The following is a 23,710-nucleotide window of genomic DNA, read 5'->3' on the forward strand; positions in this document are numbered from 1 at the left end:
TAGCAATTCACAGCTGTACTTTTAATTCATTAATTACCCACCAGCTATTGACAAGATGACCACAACAAAATCAAAAACGTTCCATCCATTGGTGAAGTAGTACTGCCGCAGGGCAAAGACCTTCAACACACACTCTCCAGTGAAGACCACAATGAAAGCCACGTTTAACTTAAAGAGGAAATCCTCCTTCTCTGCACTTTGGTCATCTGTTTCCACCATCATGGACACCATATTGAGGCAAATGAGGACCATAATGAAGATGTCAAAGAATTGTTGACTGATGAAGTCAAACACTATGCCCTGGATTAGGTTCTGTAAAGGAGAGGAAGTAAATCGAGAGCAGTGAGGAACAGAAATACAAATCCAGGAAAGTCATTTGGCCTGTTAACACAAGTAGTGTGCAGAAAAGGTGAACATAGCCACGTTATGCATGCCGACGTGAAGCATCATTACTTCTGATGATGTCATTCATACATGCAAGTTTTCCAGTCTTGGACTGATCAATGTAACGCATACAGAAAACTAAAATAATCATAATATCTTACCGTTGGACGAGGAATTGGCTTCTGTGGCTTCTTGGAACCAAGTTTCTTCATGGCTTCATAGTACTTTTTCTGTTCATCAGTCATAAAGATGTCTTCATCTCCAAAGTGCGGAAAAAGCAGAATTCAAACGTAATTATAGGAATTTAAATAATGTCACAAGTCTATGTGGTTTAAAGTTATAAAATTGTACACTTGAAAATAGGAAAGAAAACACTCAATGCTTTTGCACAGGCACTATTTCAGATGAACAAAGTCTTATACTTATCTTTTTCTTTTGCCGACTAAAGTTATCAATAATGACCCCAATGAAGAGGTTAAGTGTGAAGAAAGAGCCAAAGATAATGAATATGACAAAGTACATGTACATGTAGATGTTGATTTCGTAGGATGGTTGCTCTTCCACCTAAGTAGAAAAAATACAAGTGAATAAATGCCTAATCATCATCGTTTGCTCAGTTACAGGTTGGAAGATTTTCTTCATTTGATTCATCGGATATTTTATAATGTCGGGATGCAATGCATACATGCTCTTCTAAGGAAATAATTGTAATTGTACTCATAGTTACAATTTATTGCCCTAGATGAGGATTCCTTTATGCAGCTCACCAGAACTTCAAAGACACAAAATCATTACCTCTCTTGAGTCGACAGCAGCATACATGATGTCCATCCAACCTTTAAAAGTTGCCTGCAGTCAGTGAAAACATTTATTTAAAATATGTATCAGTAAATATGACTACTAATTTTCTTTAACTCAAACAAAACACCTCACCACTTGAAGTAGGGACAGGTAGCCTTGTCCAACATTGTCATAGTTGACTTTCATGTTGATCCAGCGGGCCTCTTGTGTCGCTTCTTTGATGGCCATGCAGTCGCTCCGGTTATTGACTTCAGTGATGGGGAAAAGCTCCTCCGATGTGGTGTTGATACAGCGGTAGAACTTCCCAGCAAACAAATTAACTCCCATGATGCTGAAGATGAGCCAAAAAATCAGACACACCAGTAGCACATTGAAGATGGAGGGAATTGCTCCAACGAGAGCGTTTACCACCACCTGCCCCACAAGACAAGACTCTGTTTAGAATTTTGCAATAGATATTCAGATTTATTCAATAATTTATTCAGCTGTAAGACCTGAAGTACTGTGCAAAGGCACCCCACAATTCTCTATAATTTGTTAGCAAGATGGGAAACAGGTGGAGCAATTTATTGAAAGGTGCAAATATTCATGAGAGCACAGTATGTAAGTCACAAACAGAGTTTTTAGAACCCTAACAAGATTTCAAGTCAATATTTGGCATTGCCACCTATTTTCTATATTGTAGTCTGAGCTTTCTTAGGCAAGTTTTATTCTGTTTCCTAAAAGGAGTCCTCTGGTGTAGTTCTCCAGGCTTCTTGACATCCAAATCTCTTCTTTCAATTCTGGGTGCCTTTTGTTTCGTTCTCTACCAAAATGATCCCAGAATGCATGTCATTTTTTATAGACTCTTTATAGACTTTTTATATTTTATAGACTATAGATTTTTTTATAGATTTTGCAACAGGCTGCTAGAAACAAAGTGCTCAAAGATACAATTAAAATTGGTTCTTGGCTAAACTGTTATTTGCTGACACACAATACTGATCCTTTGAGTTGGATACCTCTTTTATACTTGTGACTTAACAAACAAATAAACAAAAATAAAAGGAAAGATAAGGTCGGGTACAAGAACCTGACCGAAAATGAGTGAAAAAGCAGCTAATGTCCAAAGAAAAGCTTTGAAAGATCTTCAGAAACAAAGGAAAACTTGCTCAAAAACACTTTAAAATAACAAGAATGTCTGACTCCTTGGAAAGGAAAAAAGAAAAGAAAGAAATGAGTGGTGGTTCAAGACTTTTGCACAGGGCTACAACAATAATCTTACTCAAGTGAATGCATTGAATAGTTAGTCAACTGACTCGGGGAAACTCACCTCAGTCACCTCTGTTACAGCAGCTGTGGTTTAAGCATGCATTCAACAAACACAGTTGGACAAAGCCAGGCAAATTAGTACAAGAGTGCATCAAACAAGACAGGTTTGCATCTTCTAAATCAGTGTTAACCATTCAAAATATTATAATGTTAACATTAAGTATTACAAATTCCATATGAAACAAGCATTAGCAGCCAATAACTTACCCTCATCCCTTCAAATCTTGATAGCGCGCGAAGAGGCCTTAGTGCTCTGAGGGTTCTGAGGGATTTGACTGGCCCAAGATCAGAGTAGCCCATCCAGTTGGCAGCTAAACTAATCAGGGAAATCTGTAGCAGAATCAAAACATTTCCCATTCAAGTGCTATCACAAAACCTTTCTGGCATAGGAGATGTATTATCACATACAGGCAAGCAGGGGAACTTACATCTACAATGAAAAAGTCTAGCCAACACCAGGCATTGGTGAAATAGGTCTTGAAGCCATATGCAACCCATTTAAGGAGCATCTCGATGACAAAGATGTAGGTGAAAATCTTGTCAGCATACTCCAGAATTATTTTGATCGTTCGGCGCTTTTCTATGTATATATCTTCAAAAGCCTGCCAAAAGAAAACATTATCTACCTAGATATGTGTCATGACAGGATCAGTGTCTTAACGCTATCATAAAAAGGTCATCGTTTCTAAATTTGTTGCTGTTATGACAACACTCACAAGAGCTCCACTGCTGAGGAGGATCATAAAGATTATGAAGGTTTCAAACCAATCATGCTCCACAATAGTGAAGCAGGTCTTGCGGAGGTTCCACCATTTTTTGCCTTTGTCTTGGGTGATGTCCACCATCAGACATGGCCAGCGCCTCACACAGTCTGAGAAAAGTGGAAAGGTTTGCGATTACCTCATAATGTCAGATTACAGAATGGGTACTGAAAAAGACTTCTGTGTCTTTTTTGTTTTGTTTATTTAATAAAATTGTTGTTCATACTGTCAGTGAAGCACGCCTCTGGCTCCAGTGGCTCTGGCTCTTCTATTTCCGGTTCAGGCTCAGGCGGTCGATAGTCCGCTGTGCTGCATACGGAAGAATCCTCATCATTCCGAACACCCATCAGCTGGACAAGAATCACAGTTAAAGTTCAGATGCAAATGCATTATGCAATCACACAGATGAAAATACTGTTAACTCACTTTGATATTTCCTGGGATACTAATTTGATCTTTCATATTTTCCTGAAACAGCAGACGAACAGAAAACAAACTTTATTAAGTGTTCATAGGAGTTTGAGAAACATCCAGCACACAAGTTTATTGTCTCAAAAATACATTATGGGGATCCTGGGAGCACACACAAATCCCCTTGAGGTTACGTCAGGAACAACATCCGGTATTATTTATTTTGAGAATAATTATTTTCTTTGCTGCCTTATTTCCAACAGTTACAAAAAATTATATATTCTGATGATAGTTAGGATTTATTTTAATGTTCGGCAAATTTCCAAATACAAAGTTCCAATACATGTTTAAGCCATGTTGCCAGTTTGTTAACCAAAGTCGAATTTTACTTATGCTGGATATATATTTCCTGATGAATTGAATTTTAGCTGCAAATTTGAACACAAAAAACTCAAGTTGGACACGTGAATGAATGAATGAGTCCAACTTTACCGAATTTCCCAGAGGAACCCACCCGAGGGATTAATAAAGTTTTATCTTATCTCTTATCTTAACCAATACAATTTATCTTTGGTGGTCAAGAGCTGTTAAAATCTTATTTTGAGATGAATAATAGATCAAAAGATGGCAATTATTTGAAATAAACTGTATAAGACTTTGGATTAGGACAGAAGTTTTCTTACGGTATTCTGCTGGCTATGTCCCTCATCTAAACTCTCAGAGTGATTATCATAATTGGAATCACTGGTTTCATCTTCATCTTCATCATCCTCATCGTCCTCTCCCAGATTTTCAAAGTCTGACTCTCCCTGGGCAATTGGCACACTAAGACTAAACTCTCCATCCACAATAAATCCAGAAGGCCGGCCTTCAACTAGGCAATCTGATATCCCATCTGCCAGTTTGAAAGTCTGACTGGTGTCCAAATGGTTCATTTCAATTCCTTCCGTTTTAGGGTCGATGTCATCAGCAGGGCCCTCGTCAGGCTCCTTGGGCTTTCTGCCAAGACTCCGCAAGATAGTTTGAATGATGAATGCTTTAAACCAGTCGATGAACCGTGTGATCCTGCCGATGGCAATCTGGAGATTGTTCATCTCTCCGTCCTCTTCTCCTGCAGAAAGGTTGTCTCCACTGAACGAGCTGAGCAGTAAGGCCAAAAAGAGATTCAGCACCTGAGTTCAAAGAGTAATGAAGGTAATTATGAATACGCATCATACGTACAGCCCATATTTCACACATAGAATTAACAGCTTCTTATTGTTCATTTTGTTTAGTGGAAAAAAAAAATTTGACAGTCAAAGTGATGCCTAAAGAAGTGAGAATTAGGAATCATTACTCGACTGCAAAACAGTGATCAAGCTTATATCCAGTGATCAGTGAGTAAAACTGTGCTAACTTTGCTGAACCAAACACAAAAGTTTGGAATAGCTCAAGCAGACATCATATTGTTCCTGTGACGTCACATCAGTAAATATTATGTTGTCTGCCTCCTGTCTCAGATGCAGCTATCTTTAGTTACTCAAACATGTTATTCGATTTCGTGGCTTCTATTTCCCAGGTTTAGCAGGAGATCATGGTTACATGGACTAGTGGGAATGCTCATCTCGCTTATTCCAATGTCAGTGATGTCAATAAGAAAATAAAGCTGATGGACAGGATGAGCTGCACAAAAACCAAACGTGACAATAAAAGATCGGATATGGATTTGATGATCTTTGATGAGTGGAAAAAATAACTGTGGTAGAGGTTATAGTGTTTTTTCAGGGTCATGTTCCTAGTCTCATGGAATATAATTTGGGTGATTTGTCAGCTAATTCCATTAGCTTTGTACAGTTCTGGTAACCTGATGAGGTGAGACATTTCTTCCTTGTCTTAGAGGAACAGTGTGGCCTATAGGAAATGTACCTAGTCAATTTCTTGCTGCAAAATAGATTAAAATTTTTTTTAAAAATCTAAAAATTTAAAACTCATTACTTTTGGTTTTATCTGAAGGCACAGCCAGCAGCTTGAGCTGATGTTATATTATTATTTGTTTAATAAAAACTGTGCATAAAAGCTAGTGGTGATTTCATGCTCATTCAACCAGAGAAAATACTCTGCGTGATTCTCAGTTCAAAAATAAGCCCCTCCCTCTGAGCCAAGTTTATTCTAATTGGCTGCCCATCTCACACAGAATGATCATCCATCATTCTAACAGTAATGTATGACATAAAATAAATAAAAACATACTAAGTCCCCTTTAAATCTTCTCTGCTCTATATGCTGTGGTGTTGATGGCTCAATATGATTACCTCTACATCAATTAGAGTTCAATCTGCTATCAAATGACTTCTCCTTTACACCCAGACGCACTGCCACCTGAGCTGTGCTCGCTCAGCTGTCCGTGTTTGTTCCATCAGTGGCAGCATGCTTACTTGAGCCGGATCTTAGCGCATACTCAAGGTCAAAACCACTGTTTGGTAGCTTAAGTCATTAGATTTAAATAGAAACCCCCTCCCATGAACCTTGTAAGTATATTATTTGCCTCATTATTAGTGAAAAAAGTGTACATTCATGTGTTAAGTAAGCATGCTCAGGTTTAAGAGTGGGTAAGTAAGAGTTTAAGATCCAAGAAGCCTCAACAATTTTGGCACAGCGTGCCTAACACAATACTTCAAACCTTGATGATGAGCCATTTCCTTTTCATTTCTATGAATAACCTGACAGGAAATGGATTTGGCTCTAGTCATTAAATACGATGCTGAAATGATGTCTGACAGTGATCGTCTGTATGGCCTTGTTTCGTGAGGCCAAGATAAAAAGGTCAGGGGGCAGCGTTTTCATGCTACAGACACAGAATTCTTCAGAAAGCATTACAAACCCTGAAGCCTCATCACGAAAATTGAGCCAGACTCTCAATCAGTTCAAAGGCTGTTCTGTTAAATTGTATATGTTGGACTGAAACAATCTCCTGGGATATAAATGTCACTCTTACACATGTCATTCATCTAGATCCCCAGTTGGGCAATGAGTCCAATCAAACAACAAAAACTGCTCAGGAGCAGCTTGAGGAACATGAAAAATCTCAAAACACCCGTGAGAGGTGCCGTAACAAGCCTGATCCATGGATACTATGCAACAACCCACAGAACACAGAGGATCTGAAGTCTCGAACCACAGGGGTGAGGAGGTCAGGTGATCCTGCACTGATGGGTCAAAATTTTCTTGGCTGCACGACTGGGGCATGCACAGTATGAGAGGTTGTTTTAATCTTTTGGCTGATCAGCGTAAACAGTTTTTTCCTCCAGCTCCAGTTTTTTCCTTAACATACTCAAATATTTACTTCACAAACTCCTAGATGGATCACTGAAATAACTAAGACTTTCTTTCTTCAGTGTTCAGTCTGAAGATAGCATGCAGTTGTTGGACTCACCACTAGATTTCCAATGACCATGACCAACATGAAGACAACTAAACACATCCCAGTTCCGGCAACCTCCATGCAGTCCCACATAGTCTCGATCCACTCCCCACACAGGATGCGAAACACGATAAGAAATGAGTGGAAGAAGTCGTTCATGTGCCAGCGCGGCAATTCACAGTCCAAGGAGATCTTGCACACGCAGTCGTTGTAGTTCTTGCCAAAGAGCTGCATGCCCACGACGGCAAAAATGAAGACGATGATGGCCAGCACCAAAGTCAGGTTTCCTAAAGCCCCTACTGAGTTACCGATGATCTTGATGAGCATGTTGAGAGTGGGCCAGGACTTTGCCAGTTTGAAAACTCGAAGCTGTCACCAAACATGGGACAAAAATAAATAAAGACATTTAGTAGAAGAGCAGGTAATTCCACAGTGTTAAACTGATGCAAAGAAATTCAATGAGTGTGTCTCACCAGACGGAATGACCTGAGGACTGACAGACCCTGAACATTTGCCAGCCCCAACTCCACCAGACTGAGTGTAACAATGATGCTGTCGAATATGTTCCAGCCAACTTGAAAGTAGTAGTAGGGATCCATAGCAATAAGCTTGAAGACCATTTCTGCTGTGAAAATACCTGTAAAAACCTTTTAAAAAAAAGATAAATGTTTTTTTCACCCCTAAAATCTGAGCAATGTTTTTAAAGTATTTTAAAATGTTAGGCGGCACATACCAGATTCCCCACTGACAGCATATAGTCAAACTCCGGGGTCATGGGGTAGTGCTCCATGGCCATGAAGAGGGTGTTGAGCACAATGCAGATAGTGATAGCCAGGTCAACAAAAGGGTCCATCACAACAAAGTGTACCCGCTTTTTAAAGACCACCCAGGGGGTACAGCAGTCCCACTTCAGGAAAAGGTCAGCAAATTTGTACCAGCCAGGTGGGCATGGCCTCTGAGCCTCCTCCAACTCTAGAGAAAGAGGCAGAAAACAAAAGGTAATATTAAACCTCACTTAAGCCTAAACCTTCAACCTAAAGTCCAAGTCTTGTTGCTTCAAGTTATAGCTGTGCTGAAATAGATCTAGCTTAACACCATGTTTGACAGGAATCTCTGCTACACACAATATTTTTAGCCTCGTTATGATAAGCTCAAGACAACTCCATCGTATCGGCCTTGGATAAATTAATGAACAATGTTAACGACTGCTTGATAATCTTAGGAATTATTGCTCACACCAGAGCACCTAATGCTAAGCCTTGTGTATTTCTTCTTCACCCCCAGTGGCACCCGACACTTCCAGATGCCAGATTTCTACACGCAGTATAAAAAAAAAAACCATTACCCCGAAATAGAGGTTATGTTGTTGTGTCCTCAGCTTACATTAATCAAAGCTAAACAACATATCCTAATTTTGTTAGTGTGATATCAATATTGTGTGTGTTTGGTGCTGTACCTTCCATGGCAGCTGCAGTGAGCACAGTCAGAGCACTAGCAGTTCTCTCTGGCATGCATGGTTCATCCAGTTGAAGCATGCTGTGAACGGAGCCCAGTGACTTCTCTCTGCATTCATAATCCATGGCAGACTGTAAAATAGCGTAGCATAGCATAACATCTTTATTTAAACGCGCTTTACATCCAACAATGTTGACCAAAGTGCTACAAATATAGTTTGAGAATTTCTCAAAACACATAAGTCAAGGTATGTAATTGCAGATGGACAAGGCAAAGGTTTTTAAAAGCACTCATACAGGCACCACTAACTATAACTTACCTCGTTCATGGTAGGCGCTCTGATCATCAGACGTGGAATAATTCTCCCATTGCAATCTTTGACAATTTCATCACGGTCAAGGCTCTGTTCATCATCTGCCAAATCAGACCCAGTGTGATGGCTGAGTGAGTTCTTGCTGGTTAGAGTGCCTTGGCTACCGAGCATCTTAGCCTGATTGGCAGAAGATAAGTCATTCAGTAAGATGTCTTTGTTATTGCATTGGACAGTTTATAAAACCCTTTAAAAGATGGCTCGGCTGTAATTTTACAGTATAAAATATTACTTTATTATAATTTAGTACTGAATAGGTGACATTCCATGTCCCATCTGCTAGTCTTGGTAGCCAGGGATCGGTCCATCAGGGACTCCGCTCCTGGCCACCACCCGGCTCACAATGCACCCGACCCCAACGGTGCCTCCTGCAGGAGGTGGTCCTGCAGAAAGATGGGTCTTCCTGCAGGATGGGTCAGGAAGATGGCCACCAGACGCTTGCCCTCGGGCAAACTCTCCGGACCTGGCTCCAGAGTGGGGCCCTGGTAACCCTATCCCGGGCAGTGTGAACTGTTCCCTCGGTGTTCTTCTCATAGGGGTCTTCTGAATTGCTCTTTGTCTGGTCCCTCACCCAGGACCAATTTGCTATGAGAGACCCTACCAGGGGGCAGAAGCCCCTGACAACATAGCCCCTGGGAGCCCTGGGACACAAAACTCCCTACACCATGATAAGGTAGCGATTCCCTACCCTCACCTATGGTCACGAGCTGTGGGTAGTGACCGAAAGAACGAGATCGCGGATACAAGTGGCAGAAATGGGCTTCCTCCGAAGGGTGGATGGCCTCTCCCTTTGAGATAGGGTGAGAAGTTCAGCCATCGGGGAGGAGGTCAGAGTAGAGTCGCTGCTCCTCCGCATCGAAAGGAGCCAGTTGAGGTGGTTCAGGCATCTGACAAGGATGCCTACTGGGCCCTCCTGGTTGAGGAGTTCCAGGCATGTCCCACAGGGAGGAGGCCCTGGGGCAGACCCAGGAAACACTGGAGAGATTATATCTCTCGGCTGGCCTGGGAACGCCTTGGTCTTCCCCCGGACAAGCTGGAGGAGGTGGCTGGGGAGAGGGAGGTCTGAGCTTCTCTGCTTAGGCTGCTGCCTCCGCAACCCAGCCCCGGTTAAGCAGAAGAAGGTGGAAGGATGGATGGATAGTACTGAATAAAAAAAAGAAAACAAAGTTTTTACTATGAGCCATAGAATGGCAAAAACCAGTACTGGGATTATGGCCAAAAGGCTTGAAGGTGAGACTAGTTTTGACCTGTAATAATACTCTAAACAGTTGAACACATGGACAGCATGAGAAGTTATTGTAAAGTAATATAAATTTGGCAATGAGTCAGGGATTGCTGGGACACTAAATCCAAATAGTTGTGGTTAAAAGTGGTTGTTGTGGCACATATTTGTGTCTTATACACTTTGCATCTTCAGTTTTATTTTGAATTTGATCCAGGCAAAGACCAACCTCTTCCAGTCATCCAGGAGGAATTTAGTGTTAATCAGTGCATTTTTCAGGAAGGAAAAAGCACCATGTCACAAGGCAAAGTAAATAATAGTTTGAATCTATAAACAAGATAACCCTAGATCACATCCCTTGAAGAGCATCCGGTGCCAGAAAGAACTGCGTATAAAGAAGGAGGTTCAACACTGTAAATACTGTCTCTGTGTATAAGTTTGATTTATTTGCCAATAATAGTCGTTGAAACTTGCATCAAAAATGCTTTTGATTGTTTTTGGAAAAAATAATAAATCAAGCAAATGGAACACAAATTTGTTTGCCATTTGTTTTAATCAGTTTTTGAACTAATTCTGATTCAGTGTAACAGGCCGGTGCAAGTTACCTGCTCTTGATTCTTGACTTGCTCTAGTAGCCGCTGGAACTCCTCTTCTTTTTCGATGGCCTCTTGCCGAGTTGCCTGATTCTGTTCGTCATAAGCCATGGCTACCACAGCCAGGATAAGATTGATGAGGTAGAAGGAGCCCAGAAAGATAACGACTACAAAGAACATCATGTATGTCCTACCAGCTGCCCTCAAGATCTGTTTTAAGAACAGAAAAGAAGCTACGAGGACTAAGGACAAATTTCTTCACAATACATTTTTAAAATTAAAGCATAAACTGTAATGAAGCAAATGAAAGAAGAGCCAACCAGCTGGAAAAGGTTCTCCCAGTAGTCCTGGGTCATGAGCCTGAAGAGGGCAAGGAAGGCCCAGCCAAAAGAATCAAAGCTGGTGTAGCCAAAGTTTGGGTTCCTCCCAGCTTTCATGCATGTGTATCCTTCGGGGCACTTCCTGTCAGCAGAGAAGAAAAGTTATCCAACTACATCTGGACTCCCAGCCTCCAAATCACACTTGTAACCTTTCTAAAACTTCAATTAAGGCTCATGTCTGCACTGAAACTCCAGTACCCCAAATAAAAGACAAAATTAGCACTGTAGCATCTTTGTGGTGATACGCACCCAGCATCGGAGCTGTTTCCACAAATCAGAGCATCTTGGCTGCCTTCCAGAAAGTACTGATTCTCTATAATCAACCAAAAAAAGAAATTGGAAAAGCTACACCTTTACACCACTGTGGACAATATTGATTTAAAATTACAGATGAAAAACTTAGAGATTAGATGAAAAATACCTGAGTTTTCAATATATTCAGTGAAATTGAAGGTGCTGTTGGTATATGTATCATTTAAGCCAATGGTGTTGTTGAAGTCCACTGTGTTATTGAATGAAGAGGTGCCGTTAAAGATTTCAAACATGGTGTCATTGGTTTGGATGGGCCATCGCACACATTTCTGTCGCAGGTTTCCCATAAAAAGCTGTAGACCAACGAGTGCAAAAACCGCAAGGGCGAAGACTGTCAGAATCATCACGTCCACCATTTTCTTCACTGACTGGATCAAAGCAGCCACAATTGTTTTCAAACCTGACAAAACACAATTGATACATGAGTGGTCTATATTTGGAAGTCGAATATCTCAAAAACCAGTAAAAATAATGTGTACTGAGTGCAGTTAAACTATTAGTGTTATATTAAAACAGAAAGCATACCAGGAATCACAGTAATTGTTTTAAGGGCTCGAAGCACACGAAATGTCCTCAGAGCAGACACATTGCCGAGGTCAACGAATTCAGTGACGTAACTGGGAAAAGGCACAAACATATCAAGGAAATGGTTTCCGTGCCACCCGATGTAAGCAGAGGTCTCATCATAAACCATAAAAATAAAACAAAAACATTGGCAGCGATACTCTGTGTTTGTGTGTTTCCGATTTTTAATAGATACACCTGTGGTAATTTGAAAATCCTAGGTGACTTCCTTCTTGAATTATCACATTCACAAACTTGGGTGTCTATGTTGCCCACCCTCCCGGCAAGGTGACGACAATACCCCATCAGAATTTTACAGCTGAGGTGTAAAAAGGGAACCAAACTAGCAGCTAATAATAATGGATTGGATTTATATAGCGCTTTTTAAGGCACCCAAAGCGCTTAACAATTCCACTATTCATTCACTCTCGCATTCACACACTGGTGGAGGCAGCTACGGTTGTAGCCACAGCTGCCCTGGGGCGCACTGACAGAAGCGAGGCTGCCATATCGCGCCATCGGCCCCTGTCTTGTGTCTTGTGTCTTGCCCAAGGACACAACAACCAGGACAGAGAGCCCAGGGATCGAACCGGCAACCTTCCGGTTACAGATACACTTCCCAACCCCCTGAGCCACGGTCGCCCCAATAAGACAGGTACACTGTTCTGATGTAATGAAGCAAATGGAAAAACACTTGGTTTTAGTCAATCTTTTACTAAAACCAAATGTCTTTGTTGGATAACCTTCAGTGGTTATATTGCACCAGCAAAAAGGGTGGAGTTCCTACTGTCATTTAAGTACTAACAACTATTTACCAAATGCATCTACATAGATTAAATAAACACACAAGCAGATACTTACGCCATGCTGATCACCATGAAATCCAGCCAATTCCATGGATCTCGAAGGAATGTAAAAGATCCAACACAGAAACCTCGAGACAACACTTTAACTGTTGCCTCAAAGGTATAAATACCAGTAAAGACATACCTACAAAGAAATTAATCAGAATTAATTATCCAAACTACTGTGTGAGGTGTGACGTGTGAATAATCAGTGATGAGCTACTTACTCAACAGTTTTACTCCATGCTGGTGGGTTGCTCATTGTCATGAACACGCAATTCGATAGAATTGTAATCATGATGAACATGCTAAATAATTTAGGTCAGGATTAAGGAAGCGTACAAGAATACTGTCATACAATTCAAACTAAAATACACTCAATAAATCAAAAGGATATGAATGTATGAGAATTTTGATGGCTCCTCTCCTAACCAAACTAAAGGGGCTCAGAATGTAGCACGCCGGTTCTGCGTTGAACCTGAAGATCGTGTTTCCTTTGGTGATCACAATGAATGTCTGAAAAACACAAAATTATCCATGAAGTTTGTAATTTTTTGCACAAAAAACAACATTTCAATGAATTCTCTAAGAGGCCCTGCATGGAGCTGCAATGACACATTTTAAGATACAGTCATGTTTATTAGAGCTTGAGTGTGCAATGTGTTTTTGTGCTTCAGCAGAGCTTTTTCTTCCATGTGTGCTCATACTGACTTTCTGTGTTTCATAGAAGGGGTCTATGTCCTCCAGGGGTGTGTTGAGCAGCTCTGGTGGAGGATCCCCAAAGATCATGGGCAGACCCTTGCCTGCCTCCAGATCAGCATTCGGGGTTGCTGGTTCTTCCTCGTCATCAGCCTTTACTTCTGCTGCCTTTTTCCTTTCCTCCTCGAGCCTCTTGATCTTCGCCAGTGATTCCCGAGTAAAAGGGCGAAATGCATCGGTGCCTGGGGGAGGAAGCAGCAGCACCATCTTTGCATTGCGAAGGGATACCGCCTTGCCGGGGTTTCCCTAGAAGGAGCTGGAGGGAGGACAGTGAATGAACAGAGAGAATATAAAACAACCATAGTTTTTTAAATAGGTCCAGGTGTCACATGCAGATAGGACATACAAAAACCTTCAAGACAAAGCAAATCAAAACATGAGCTTCACAAATTTACATAACCTGTATAACATTGCCTTTTCTAACTAACAATATGCATCAGGTGCCCAGGTGAACTCTTGTTTGTCTTGACTGTTGTGCATCTTGGGTTCTTGTGTCTGACTTCTTGTCCTCCTCGGCTGCTCTGTGCAGCTTGTGCAGTGCTATTTTAAGTGTCACTGAGCAGAGAGCCACTTTAAGGATGCTTATAAAACTCATTCAGGTGGAACTTACAAAGCAGTCTTGAGTGGTTGCAATCAGCTCAAGCAGCCTCGTCAGATCCACAATGTGATGCAGATGTAAACAATAAAGTTAAAGGTTGACTGAAACCTCAGTGTGTAGTTTAACAGTCTTGTGATTTATAAAACTGCTTCTCTGCCTGCTACTTTACAAACATGTATAGCAAACAGCAGTTTTTAAACATTATACATGTTATAAATGTAATAACCTTAAAAAAAAAGATTTATGAACACTTGTTGCAACTTTACGATAACCTTCAAAATGATGGTTTACAAACCAATTATGGACCAAATACACCAGTAAACATTATGAGTTGTTGTTTAATTGACTGGTTGACTTTTACTCTTACTTAAAATGTACCATTTATTGTGTTACTGTGTTATTTTACTCATGCTTGAATAAAGGGGAGAGAGAATGAGATTTTATAATGGGATAAATAACTAAATAACAAATGTTTGCACTTTTCACAACATTTGCTGATACACTCAGTGCCAAATGTAACTCAAATAACTCATTATAACCAAGGTATGCAGAACACCACCTCCAAACACACAGCATATCAAACCTTCAAGCAGATGGGCTACAGTGGTGGCTCTCCTGTCAGCTAAGAACAGAAAACTTAAGGCTATAATTCACACAAAAAAACTGCATAATAAAAGACTAGAAATATGCTGCCTGGTCATTCTTGATTTGTGCTGCAATGGACATGAAAGCACTGATCCATCCTGGCTTGTATCAAAGATTCAGGCTGGTGGTGGTAGTGTAATAGTGTGGGGATATTTTCTTGGTCCACTTTGGGCCCTTCAATGGCAGGAAAGCATTGTTTATAATTTTTACAGCAACAGTAAATGGATGGACTGGTACTTATAGAGCAGCTTTCTACTCAGAATAAGACCTCAAGGAGTTTTGTATTACATGCCTCATTCACCCATTAGCACACTGTGCTTTTATCTATACCTAAGCACTTTTACCTAACATTCACTCACTCACAAGCCAATGGATGCAACTCAGGGATCAGAGGGGATCAATCCACGATCCTTCTAATTGGTAGATAAACCACTCTTCTACCTGAGCCCTAGCCACAGTTGCCCCAGCTGTTTGCCCACCCTCTGATGGCTACTTACAGCAGGAGAGTGTGCCATGTCACAGAGCTCAAATCATTTCAAACTAGTTTCTTGAACATGACAATGAGTTCTAAAAAGCGTCCTCAGTCACTAGATCTCAATCCAACAGAGCACCTTTGGGATATGATGAAACAGGAGATTCATTCATGCATGAGCAGCCAACAAATCTGCAACAACTGTGTGATGTGATTGCCTCAATTTGGACCACAATCACAGAGAAAGGTTTTCAGCATGCCTTTGGATCCATGGCATAAAGAACTGAGGTGGTTCTGAAGGCAAAAAGGGGGTTCAACCCAGAACTAGCAAAGGTATATCTAGGCTGTGTACATTTCTGTACTGACAAAGGTAGGAAATGGCTGGACCTTTGCTAAAGCACATAAACCTATGATGATCTGAAGCCAAATGTAAACACACCCTGCATTTCTCTACATATGTCCTAAATACAAAGAATTAATTATAGGTCTTAGTTGCTCTAATGTGTGTCCAAACACCATCTCTCATTTCTGCCCTCTACCTTCTGCTTTACATCTTCAGCCCAGCACTGCCCCCTCACCTCACCCTCCTCACCCACCACTGCACCACAAGCAGTTAAAAGTGACCATATGGTAACAAAATGATTAGACAGACTTAGGACAGGGTCCTGGACTTTCCCACCGCTCTAAAGACACCGTGACATTAGTTCTCTACATCGGATTACTTATTACCTTAGCAGGCGCTTCACAAGCAGCATTTGCTTACATCCTTTGATGTGTTTAGCAGCCAGAGGAGATCACTTTTGTCTGGAGGAGCTAAAGTTAGCTCCCACTGTGCTGGACATGATCATTTATTAAATGAAATATATGTCTCTGTGTGACTAATGAATAAAACGAATAACATCAGCATCCTACAGAATAAATAAACATTTCCCCTTAGGAATTTACCCAAGAATTTGAAGAAGAAGAACAACAATATTAATATACAGTTATATGCTAATTTCAAGGAGGAAAACAAAGCATAACTGGAGCCTTAAACTGAAAAGAATAACTAATGCAATCTAAGAAACACACTGTCTACAAGTCAAGTACCAAAAGTTTGGATTTTCTTAAATAAAGACTGCACAAGAAGGAATTACATAACACCAAATCACCAAAACAGGCAAAGAAGACTGTACAAAGAAAAAGGTTCTTGAGTTCACATGCATAAGTCAACATGATGGCATAAACAGACTGATGCACTGATCAAAGACGTGAACGTGCAGTTATACTTGCTCGAACCACTTCACTCGAACATAAAATTCTGCATTCACACACATGTGAAGACACGCACACGCTCGCACAGATACGGTGGCTGCCCAGCTGCTACAGGCAATCAAGACGGAGCGTCGTGTTACAGAAGCCCGATGACTCTGCTCATTCCTTCCTGGCTGAGTCTTTGCCCTGCGCCTTACATCCCTCCGATAAACAGGACAGCATGCCAACTTATCTTACCAGGCTTCTTCTCTCTACCTTCTATTAAACCCAAGACCCCAAATATACAGTAAGCTTCCACGTCTGCACCCTTACCAAACCCACCCACTATCCCGCCGCATGGGATTTGAGACTCTCGTTCTTTCATTCAGTCATTACCATCTTTACCCTATCACCCATCAAACTCATTACCCTATCACCATCTTTGCTCCTAATCACAACAAAACACAAACCAGACTAACTCTGTGGTCCCCTGAAATAATACCAATAAATTGGTCTGCATGTCCTTTATTTATGACCATTCACCTAGAAAACCAGGCTATTTCAGTTGGGCAGATCTGCACCTACCCAGTAATCCCTTCACACCCGCTTCTTAGTGCCAGTTTCCTCTCTCATCATCCCGTTTCAAAACCCCCATTTTGGACCCCGAGGGCCTCGCTGCCCGCGACCCTAAAATACACATCGTGAGATTGGATGTATTTCTACGTGGCTTATGGGGAACATTTCCTGATTGCATTACATCACTCTATAACTGCTGAAGCCAGCAAATGTCCTTTAAAAAAAAAGAGCTAGGTCCTTCAGTATCAAAAAGAAGTCTTCATGACTTGGTTGTTCCCTCATAAATTAGGTAGTCATATGTTTTGTCACCATTTTTTTAAACTGCAAATATCAGTGTGTGTTTCCCCACAGGAAAGAGCCAGCACTGAAAGAGCCTGCGATATTCTGTATCAGCCAAAGGAGATTCTTGATATCTCACTCCTCAATAAACCATCTTCGTAAATAAAATCCTGTCTAATTTTGAGTTTAAGCACCAAGAAAGCATGTTTTAAATAATCAGATCCTGTACTTAAGTAAAAGTAATAATCTAAAATCACTTAGTTTTCAGTAGGTCTTTAACATCAAAGTTGGTGCAGTAAAATAAGCCCCAGAACGAAGAGCCATCTTGATGACTGTCCAAATGTTTTGATTAGTGGTTACTAATAGAAGGTTTGGTTACCTTCTGAGGGCAACCTGATAAGTAGGTCTTGAGATGATTAATTAGAGACAGAAGCCATACAGACATTTGAAACACTTTTTTTCTTTTTCTTTTTTGAAAAATACTGGAGACATTTCGAGTGCTTGGGCCTAAAAATAATTATTCAGTGGAACTGTTATCCAACTACTAAAACAAAATGACTTTTTGAATGGTTAGCACTTGGTCTCAACCAAACACTGATATTTTTGTAAGGGATAAATGTAGCATATGTGAAAATACACAGAATCCTCTGGCAAGGGTCAACATTTTAGCACCAGAAGGTTTCAGCGTCAAACAAATATTGAAATGGTTGGGACAGTGTGTAAAATGTAATTTTTTCACATGTTATTCAGTGTAGCAAATTGAAAACAAGACATCTTAAAAAAAATACACATGTAGTTGGACTTTTCTACAAGGAAGCTGTTCTGTTTGAATAGATACAGTACAGAGTTTAATGTTATTTTGCTGAAATATGCAAGGCCTTCTCTGAAGAAGACTGCGTATGTTGCTCTAAAATATCTTTCAGAATTGATGCTGCCTTTCCAGATGTGCAAGCTGCCAGTTCCACAAACACCCCCATACTGTCAGAGATGCAGGCTTTAGGATACAGAGCTGATAAGAAGCCGAATGTTTCCTCTCCTCTTTAGTCCAGAGGACTAAAAAGGAATTTCAAGTTTTGATTTGTTAAGACCCTTGTCTATTTTCACTTCTGAAAAACAGTCTCTCTATATTTTATACTCAGTCGTGTTACTGACCCATTGCCAGTTAACCTAATTAGTTGCCAAATGTTCCTCCAGCAGCTTCTTTTTACCACCACTTATTTTTCCTGTCTTTTGTTGCCCCCATTGCAACTTTTTTGAGATGTGTTGCCGTCATTAAATTTGTTTTCATGAAACAGAAAAATGTCTCAATATAAACATTTGAGACATTTATCCTATGTTCTATCGTGAATATTGGTTCCTGAGATTTGCACATCATTACATTTTACAAAGGCTCCTCACATGGACTCATAATTCAGAAGCCCTCTACAGAAAAGGGCAGAGCAGGCTGTACCTGCTGCGGAGACTCAGGTCGTTTGGAGTGGAGGGCCCACTCCTGAAGACCTTCTATGACTCTGTGGTGGCCTCGGCTATCTTTTACGGTGTGGTCTGCTGGGGTGGCAGCATCTGTGCTGGGGACAGGAAGAGACTGAACAAGCTGATCAGAAGGGCCAGCTCTGTAGGATGCCCTCTGGACCCAGTGGAGGTGGTGAGTGACAGGAGAATGTTGGCTAAGCTGTCATCCCTGTTGGACAACATCTCCCACCTCATGCAGGAGACTCTGACAGCACTGAGCAGCTCCTTCAGTGGCTGCGGCACCCACGGTGTGGGACGGAGAGATTTTGCAGGTCTTTCCTCCCCACTGCTGTCAGACTGTAGAACAAAGACTCCAACTGATCAAACACACACATCCACACAGGTGCAATAACACTAAGTGCAATACTCTTTTCTAACATGGTTGTATTTTTACTCAGTTGTATATAGAATTTGTATTCTATTTTTATCCTATTGTGTATTTTATTCTATTTTATTCTACTGTATATAGTATTTTATTTTATTGTTATTATATTCTAATTTTTGCTACATAACTTTTGCACTGCCCACTTCCTGCTGTGACAAAACAATTTTCCCACGTGTGGGACTAATAAAGGTTATCTTATCTTATCTTATCTTATCTTACATTTTGGGAACTGGGGTTGTTGGACTATTGACATGTTTTGTGAGGTTTTGGTTTAATTGAAAAAAAAAAAAAAAGCGTGGAGAGTAAAAAGGGGATTTATTGAAATGCATTCTTGAAAGTATTAGCTATTAAAATTGACCAGAGTAAAAACCTAGTATGGTATTTGTAAAAAAAAAGAAAAAGAAAAAGAAGAACAAGAACAAGAACAAAAACAAGAAATAAATAAATAAAATTAATCCAATAGAATATAAAGTACAATCTCGCCTTTAAAATATAGTTGCATTAATATTTATCATACTTTATAAGTTCTTTATCATTATACATTAAGTATAGTTCTTGAAAGGTCCTTTCCTCCACTGGTTTTATCTTGAGAGTAAAACTTAAGACACATCATCACGACCATGCCTCCATGCTGTCAGACACAGTTGGAAACAGAGGAAGAGGGAGGGAATGTCGGATTTCAGAAGCCTTCCCCGACAGTAATATATATATCACCTTGCATGTCAGTGGACACCGTGTGACCTGAGACATTCCAGCTGAGGATATAGACGGGGTAATGTAGATACCTCTTCGTTACATTATATGGCTGGGGAATGCAATTGCCAATATTCGCCTCTGGAAACCAACTCAGCTGACTTTTGGCTTTTATCACAAGGGCAGGTTGAGTTCAGACGGTGATAGAGAGTGTGCTGTATACTCAGAGACAGTAAATACATTTAATTTAACCACCATTAATCAAACACCAAATCCTCAAGTTGCTAACATAATCACAAGAGCAATGAGATCTTGAGGGGGAAAATGTCACATCAAACAAGCATGACAGCAGCTTGGAGTTCAAAGACAAATCTGGTGGTCACACAGCAGACATCTCAGTCCCTTCAATGCACATAATTGAGTGCTGTGTAATTATAAATGACAGCACCACAGAGCAAACAAGGACCTTTATTCACACATCCTTTGGCATTTGCCATCCTCCTGTTCCCTGTTTTTCTCACGAGGTCAACTTACAACACCGTAGTTTGCTCTCACACTGTCATCCACCAATTACCCATATATTTCATACTCTCACAGGAAGCCATACTAACAGAAACTGCACCTGTTGCTTCTCCCTGTGGTGTTACTGTATGCTGCTACCATAGGCATGGATTTCAGGGGGGATGCAAGGTATAGAAATGTTTAAGAAGCACTATAAAGGGGGAAAAGTGCAACAGCATTACTCAGAGATAAATGCCTCCTATATAGTTCAGTCTTTATTCTTCAGTAATGGGTCTAAGCATGGTACACCCTCAACCTCTAGGTGACTTCTTTCAGTCACAGGTTGCTTGCTGGAAGCCAGCCTGTTTCCAAACAATCACAACCCGACTTGGACTAAATGCAATCACTCTGGGACAATGTTCCCTTTAAGCTGCGCAACACAGATTTTCTGTGCGCAATTGCGCACTGCTGGCACGGTCTCTGCGCACAGAAAATCTGTGTTGCGCACAAAAAAAAAAAAAAAAAAATCTAACCTGAATTGAAATGAAAATTAAAACTTTAACAATTCTGTTTTGCAGTGTTAGTCAGTACGTGACTGGCTGCTCCTGTATGGGATTAGAACGATGCCACCTTATCCCACAGTCCAGCCAATAATGCGATTCACATTGGTATATACGCAGCTAATCAACGTCGTTGACAGGCTATGACAGCGTCTTTATGTGCCGACACCGGTGTTTTAGCAAGCAAAGCAGCGTGGCTGATGTGGAGTGAAGAAACGGTAAAAACGTCGTTTTATAAGGAAAACGCTCAAAAGCACTCCGCCTGTGAGCAAAAACAAAACCAAAAAAACTCCACCCTTTCCTATTGGTCGAAAAATGTACCATGTCGGCCAATCAAAAAATGATATGGCAACGTGGCATTTAGTTGTTTAGGAAGGGGAAAGTTTTAGGAGTGAGTGTTTTGGGATGTGAGAGATTTGCGACGTTTAGCGCAAATCTTGTGTAGTTAGTGTGTAGTGTAGTCAATAGTTTTGTTGTGTGTTTCAGAACAATGAGGCGACTGCTGAATGTTACAGGTGTTACAGGAGTGATACACCTCCTGCTGTCAGGCCTGCAGGTATCAGGCTGTTGTTCTCCTTTATCTCATAGTGGACAGAAAATTTTTTTTGGAGTGGCACAAATAATTTGTGTGGCATCAAATTTGATGCAGAACAGCTGATTGTTCTGTAAATAGTTTGAAATGTTTATTTTATTTTAAAACGCTTTGGCTGCATTTTTAGGTAAACAGCTGCAAAAAACTTTGTTGTTCGCATAACTCAGTTACTTTTTTGAAGAAGTAACTATATAATTAATTGCCCAACATTGGTCATTATTTACTGTATTTTACAGACAGAGAGTTACAGGACTCTCTCCCAGACCACAGACTCATAATACAAGTCAGTGCTTTATAAAAAATTAAAAATTAAAAAAAGAAAAGAAAGAAAGTTGTGTTTTCAAAATTGGAGTTCAAGTTATTTTTTACTTCCAATAGTGTTAACATGCTACACAGGTCAATGACTACATTTTTGTTTTACATTTTCCTTGCAAGTGGGCTAAAGCAGTTAATTAAAAGTAGTTGAACATAAATGTAAATGCTGTAATTTGATTATTTTAATAAACCATGTAACTTGGATGGATTCGATGCTGGCGTGACCACAGTGTACACGTCTGATGTTGCTGACAGCGGTCCAAGGGACCGCTCAGGGAGTTTGTGTGTTTGCTCAGACACATGGAAAATTAGAGGGAACATTGCTCTGGGACAGATTGGTGAAGATGTGCAAATAGCTGCCATCTAATTTGTAAAGACAGCTTGCCAACATATAGCTCAATGAATCTTAGTCTGTCTGTGCCAATGAGCACAACTTGTCTGCACTGCATCTCTTTGCAATAGTAGACTTGACTCAACTGATTGCCACCTGGTTAATGCACTGGCTACATAGACGAGAGTGGTATCGAATCTGGTCCCTGTCTACATAACTCTTTCAGATCAAATTAGATCACAAGTTCAATGCACATGGTCACAGTACTTTTAGCCATGCTAAGGTCTAGTCTATTTTCCCTTGTGTGACTGTAGCATTAAATAAGTTTATATTTGGAATCATCAACCGGTACCAAGATTTTTACTTTTTCTTTACAAGAAGTTATTTCCAATACAAGTTGATGTAGAAGAGGCAGAAACAAGTGCAAATTGGCCCAAATACCACATCTAAAGTGGCTCTCGCAATGCTCAAACAAAACCAAAGTGCATGGATACCAACAGACAAATCATAGCAGGGGCGTAATTTCCAGGGGGTTTAGGGGGGTTATGACCCCCCCCCCCCCCACACACACACACACAATAATCAGACCCAACCAATATAACCCCCCAATAAAATTATGAATTATCTTGCATAAATAGGCTGTTGATTTTCTTCACTCATTTCAGTTATTACCAGCAAAATAGTTGCATATTTAATCATCTGGGAATTTACCCAGATTTATTTATTTATTTAGACAGAGATCTTGAATAGCTATCGATTTTTAATCCAGACTTTCATTAGAGAAAACTGCCTAATAATGTGATTCTGGCTGACTACAGCGACTGCTTACATAAATGTTTGAGCTCCTGGATGGTGACGACTTCAAAACATCATGATACTAATAGAATATGAGATTTCAAGTGGGGAAAGTCAGTCTTAGAGCTAACGCAGATGTCACGGTCTGCAGTCTGTGGACTCTGTGTTTAATAATAATAATAATAATAATAATAATGGATTGGATTTATATAGCGCTTTTCAAATCACCCAAAGCGCTTTACAATGTGTTTTAAGTTTATTAATATTCTGTGGTTTTTTGTTTATTTTGGGTTGTTTGTGATTATTCCCAGTGTTTAGTGTTCTCTGTGCTCTCCTGTCCCACGTTTCAGGTTCTGATGTTCTGTCTCCCCAGTCTGTGTTAAGTTTACGTGTCCAGAGTTCAGTCGGTGTGTTTTCCTATTTACTTTGAAGGTCCTTGTCTCTTGTCAGTGTTTCTAGTTTGGCTTCCCTTGTCTTGTCTTGTCTAATTACCCCAGCTGTGTCTCCCTCCTTTTTCTCATTCCCTGATTGTTTCTGTGTGTATATAAGCCCTGTGTTTTTACCTGCCTGTTGCTGGTTTGTTTGTGTTTTGCCCAGTCTCCCTGTGTTGCCATTTAACGGTTTCAAGTTTGCTTTTGTTAGTTTTTTCCAGTTT

General features: G+C 40.5%; 1 protein-coding gene across 3 annotated transcripts in view; it reads right to left on the bottom strand.

The window, feature by feature from the left end:
• Positions 1-23,710, bottom strand: part of LOC146512363 (sodium channel protein type 4 subunit alpha A-like) — a 33,691-nt gene that overhangs the window by 6,499 nt on the left and 3,482 nt on the right. Inside the window, exons 2-26 of one of the 3 annotated variants that reach the window (XM_085170869.1) lie at positions 13,521-13,824; positions 13,207-13,325; positions 13,037-13,126; positions 12,826-12,954; positions 11,926-12,017; positions 11,510-11,800; positions 11,338-11,401; positions 11,029-11,170; positions 10,721-10,918; positions 8,843-9,013; positions 8,525-8,654; positions 7,802-8,040; positions 7,542-7,715; positions 7,081-7,437; positions 4,352-4,840; positions 3,684-3,725; positions 3,484-3,607; positions 3,213-3,367; positions 2,925-3,098; positions 2,704-2,826; positions 1,318-1,599; positions 1,180-1,233; positions 811-948; positions 546-650; positions 42-312 (exon numbers count right to left, since the gene is read on the bottom strand). In XM_085170869.1, coding sequence (XP_085026995.1) covers positions 42-312; positions 546-650; positions 811-948; positions 1,180-1,233; positions 1,318-1,599; positions 2,704-2,826; positions 2,925-3,098; positions 3,213-3,367; positions 3,484-3,607; positions 3,684-3,725; positions 4,352-4,840; positions 7,081-7,437; positions 7,542-7,715; positions 7,802-8,040; positions 8,525-8,654; positions 8,843-9,013; positions 10,721-10,918; positions 11,029-11,170; positions 11,338-11,401; positions 11,510-11,800; positions 11,926-12,017; positions 12,826-12,954; positions 13,037-13,126; positions 13,207-13,325; positions 13,521-13,775 — 4,408 coding nt within the window. In that variant the 5' untranslated portion in view covers positions 13,776-13,824. The other 2 variants (XM_085170867.1, XM_085170868.1) reach the window with 2 other exon arrangements.

This window comes from Neolamprologus multifasciatus, chromosome 8 (assembly GCF_963576455.1).
Source record: "Neolamprologus multifasciatus chromosome 8, fNeoMul1.2, whole genome shotgun sequence".
NCBI classification, from domain to species: domain Eukaryota; kingdom Metazoa; phylum Chordata; class Actinopteri; order Cichliformes; family Cichlidae; genus Neolamprologus; species Neolamprologus multifasciatus.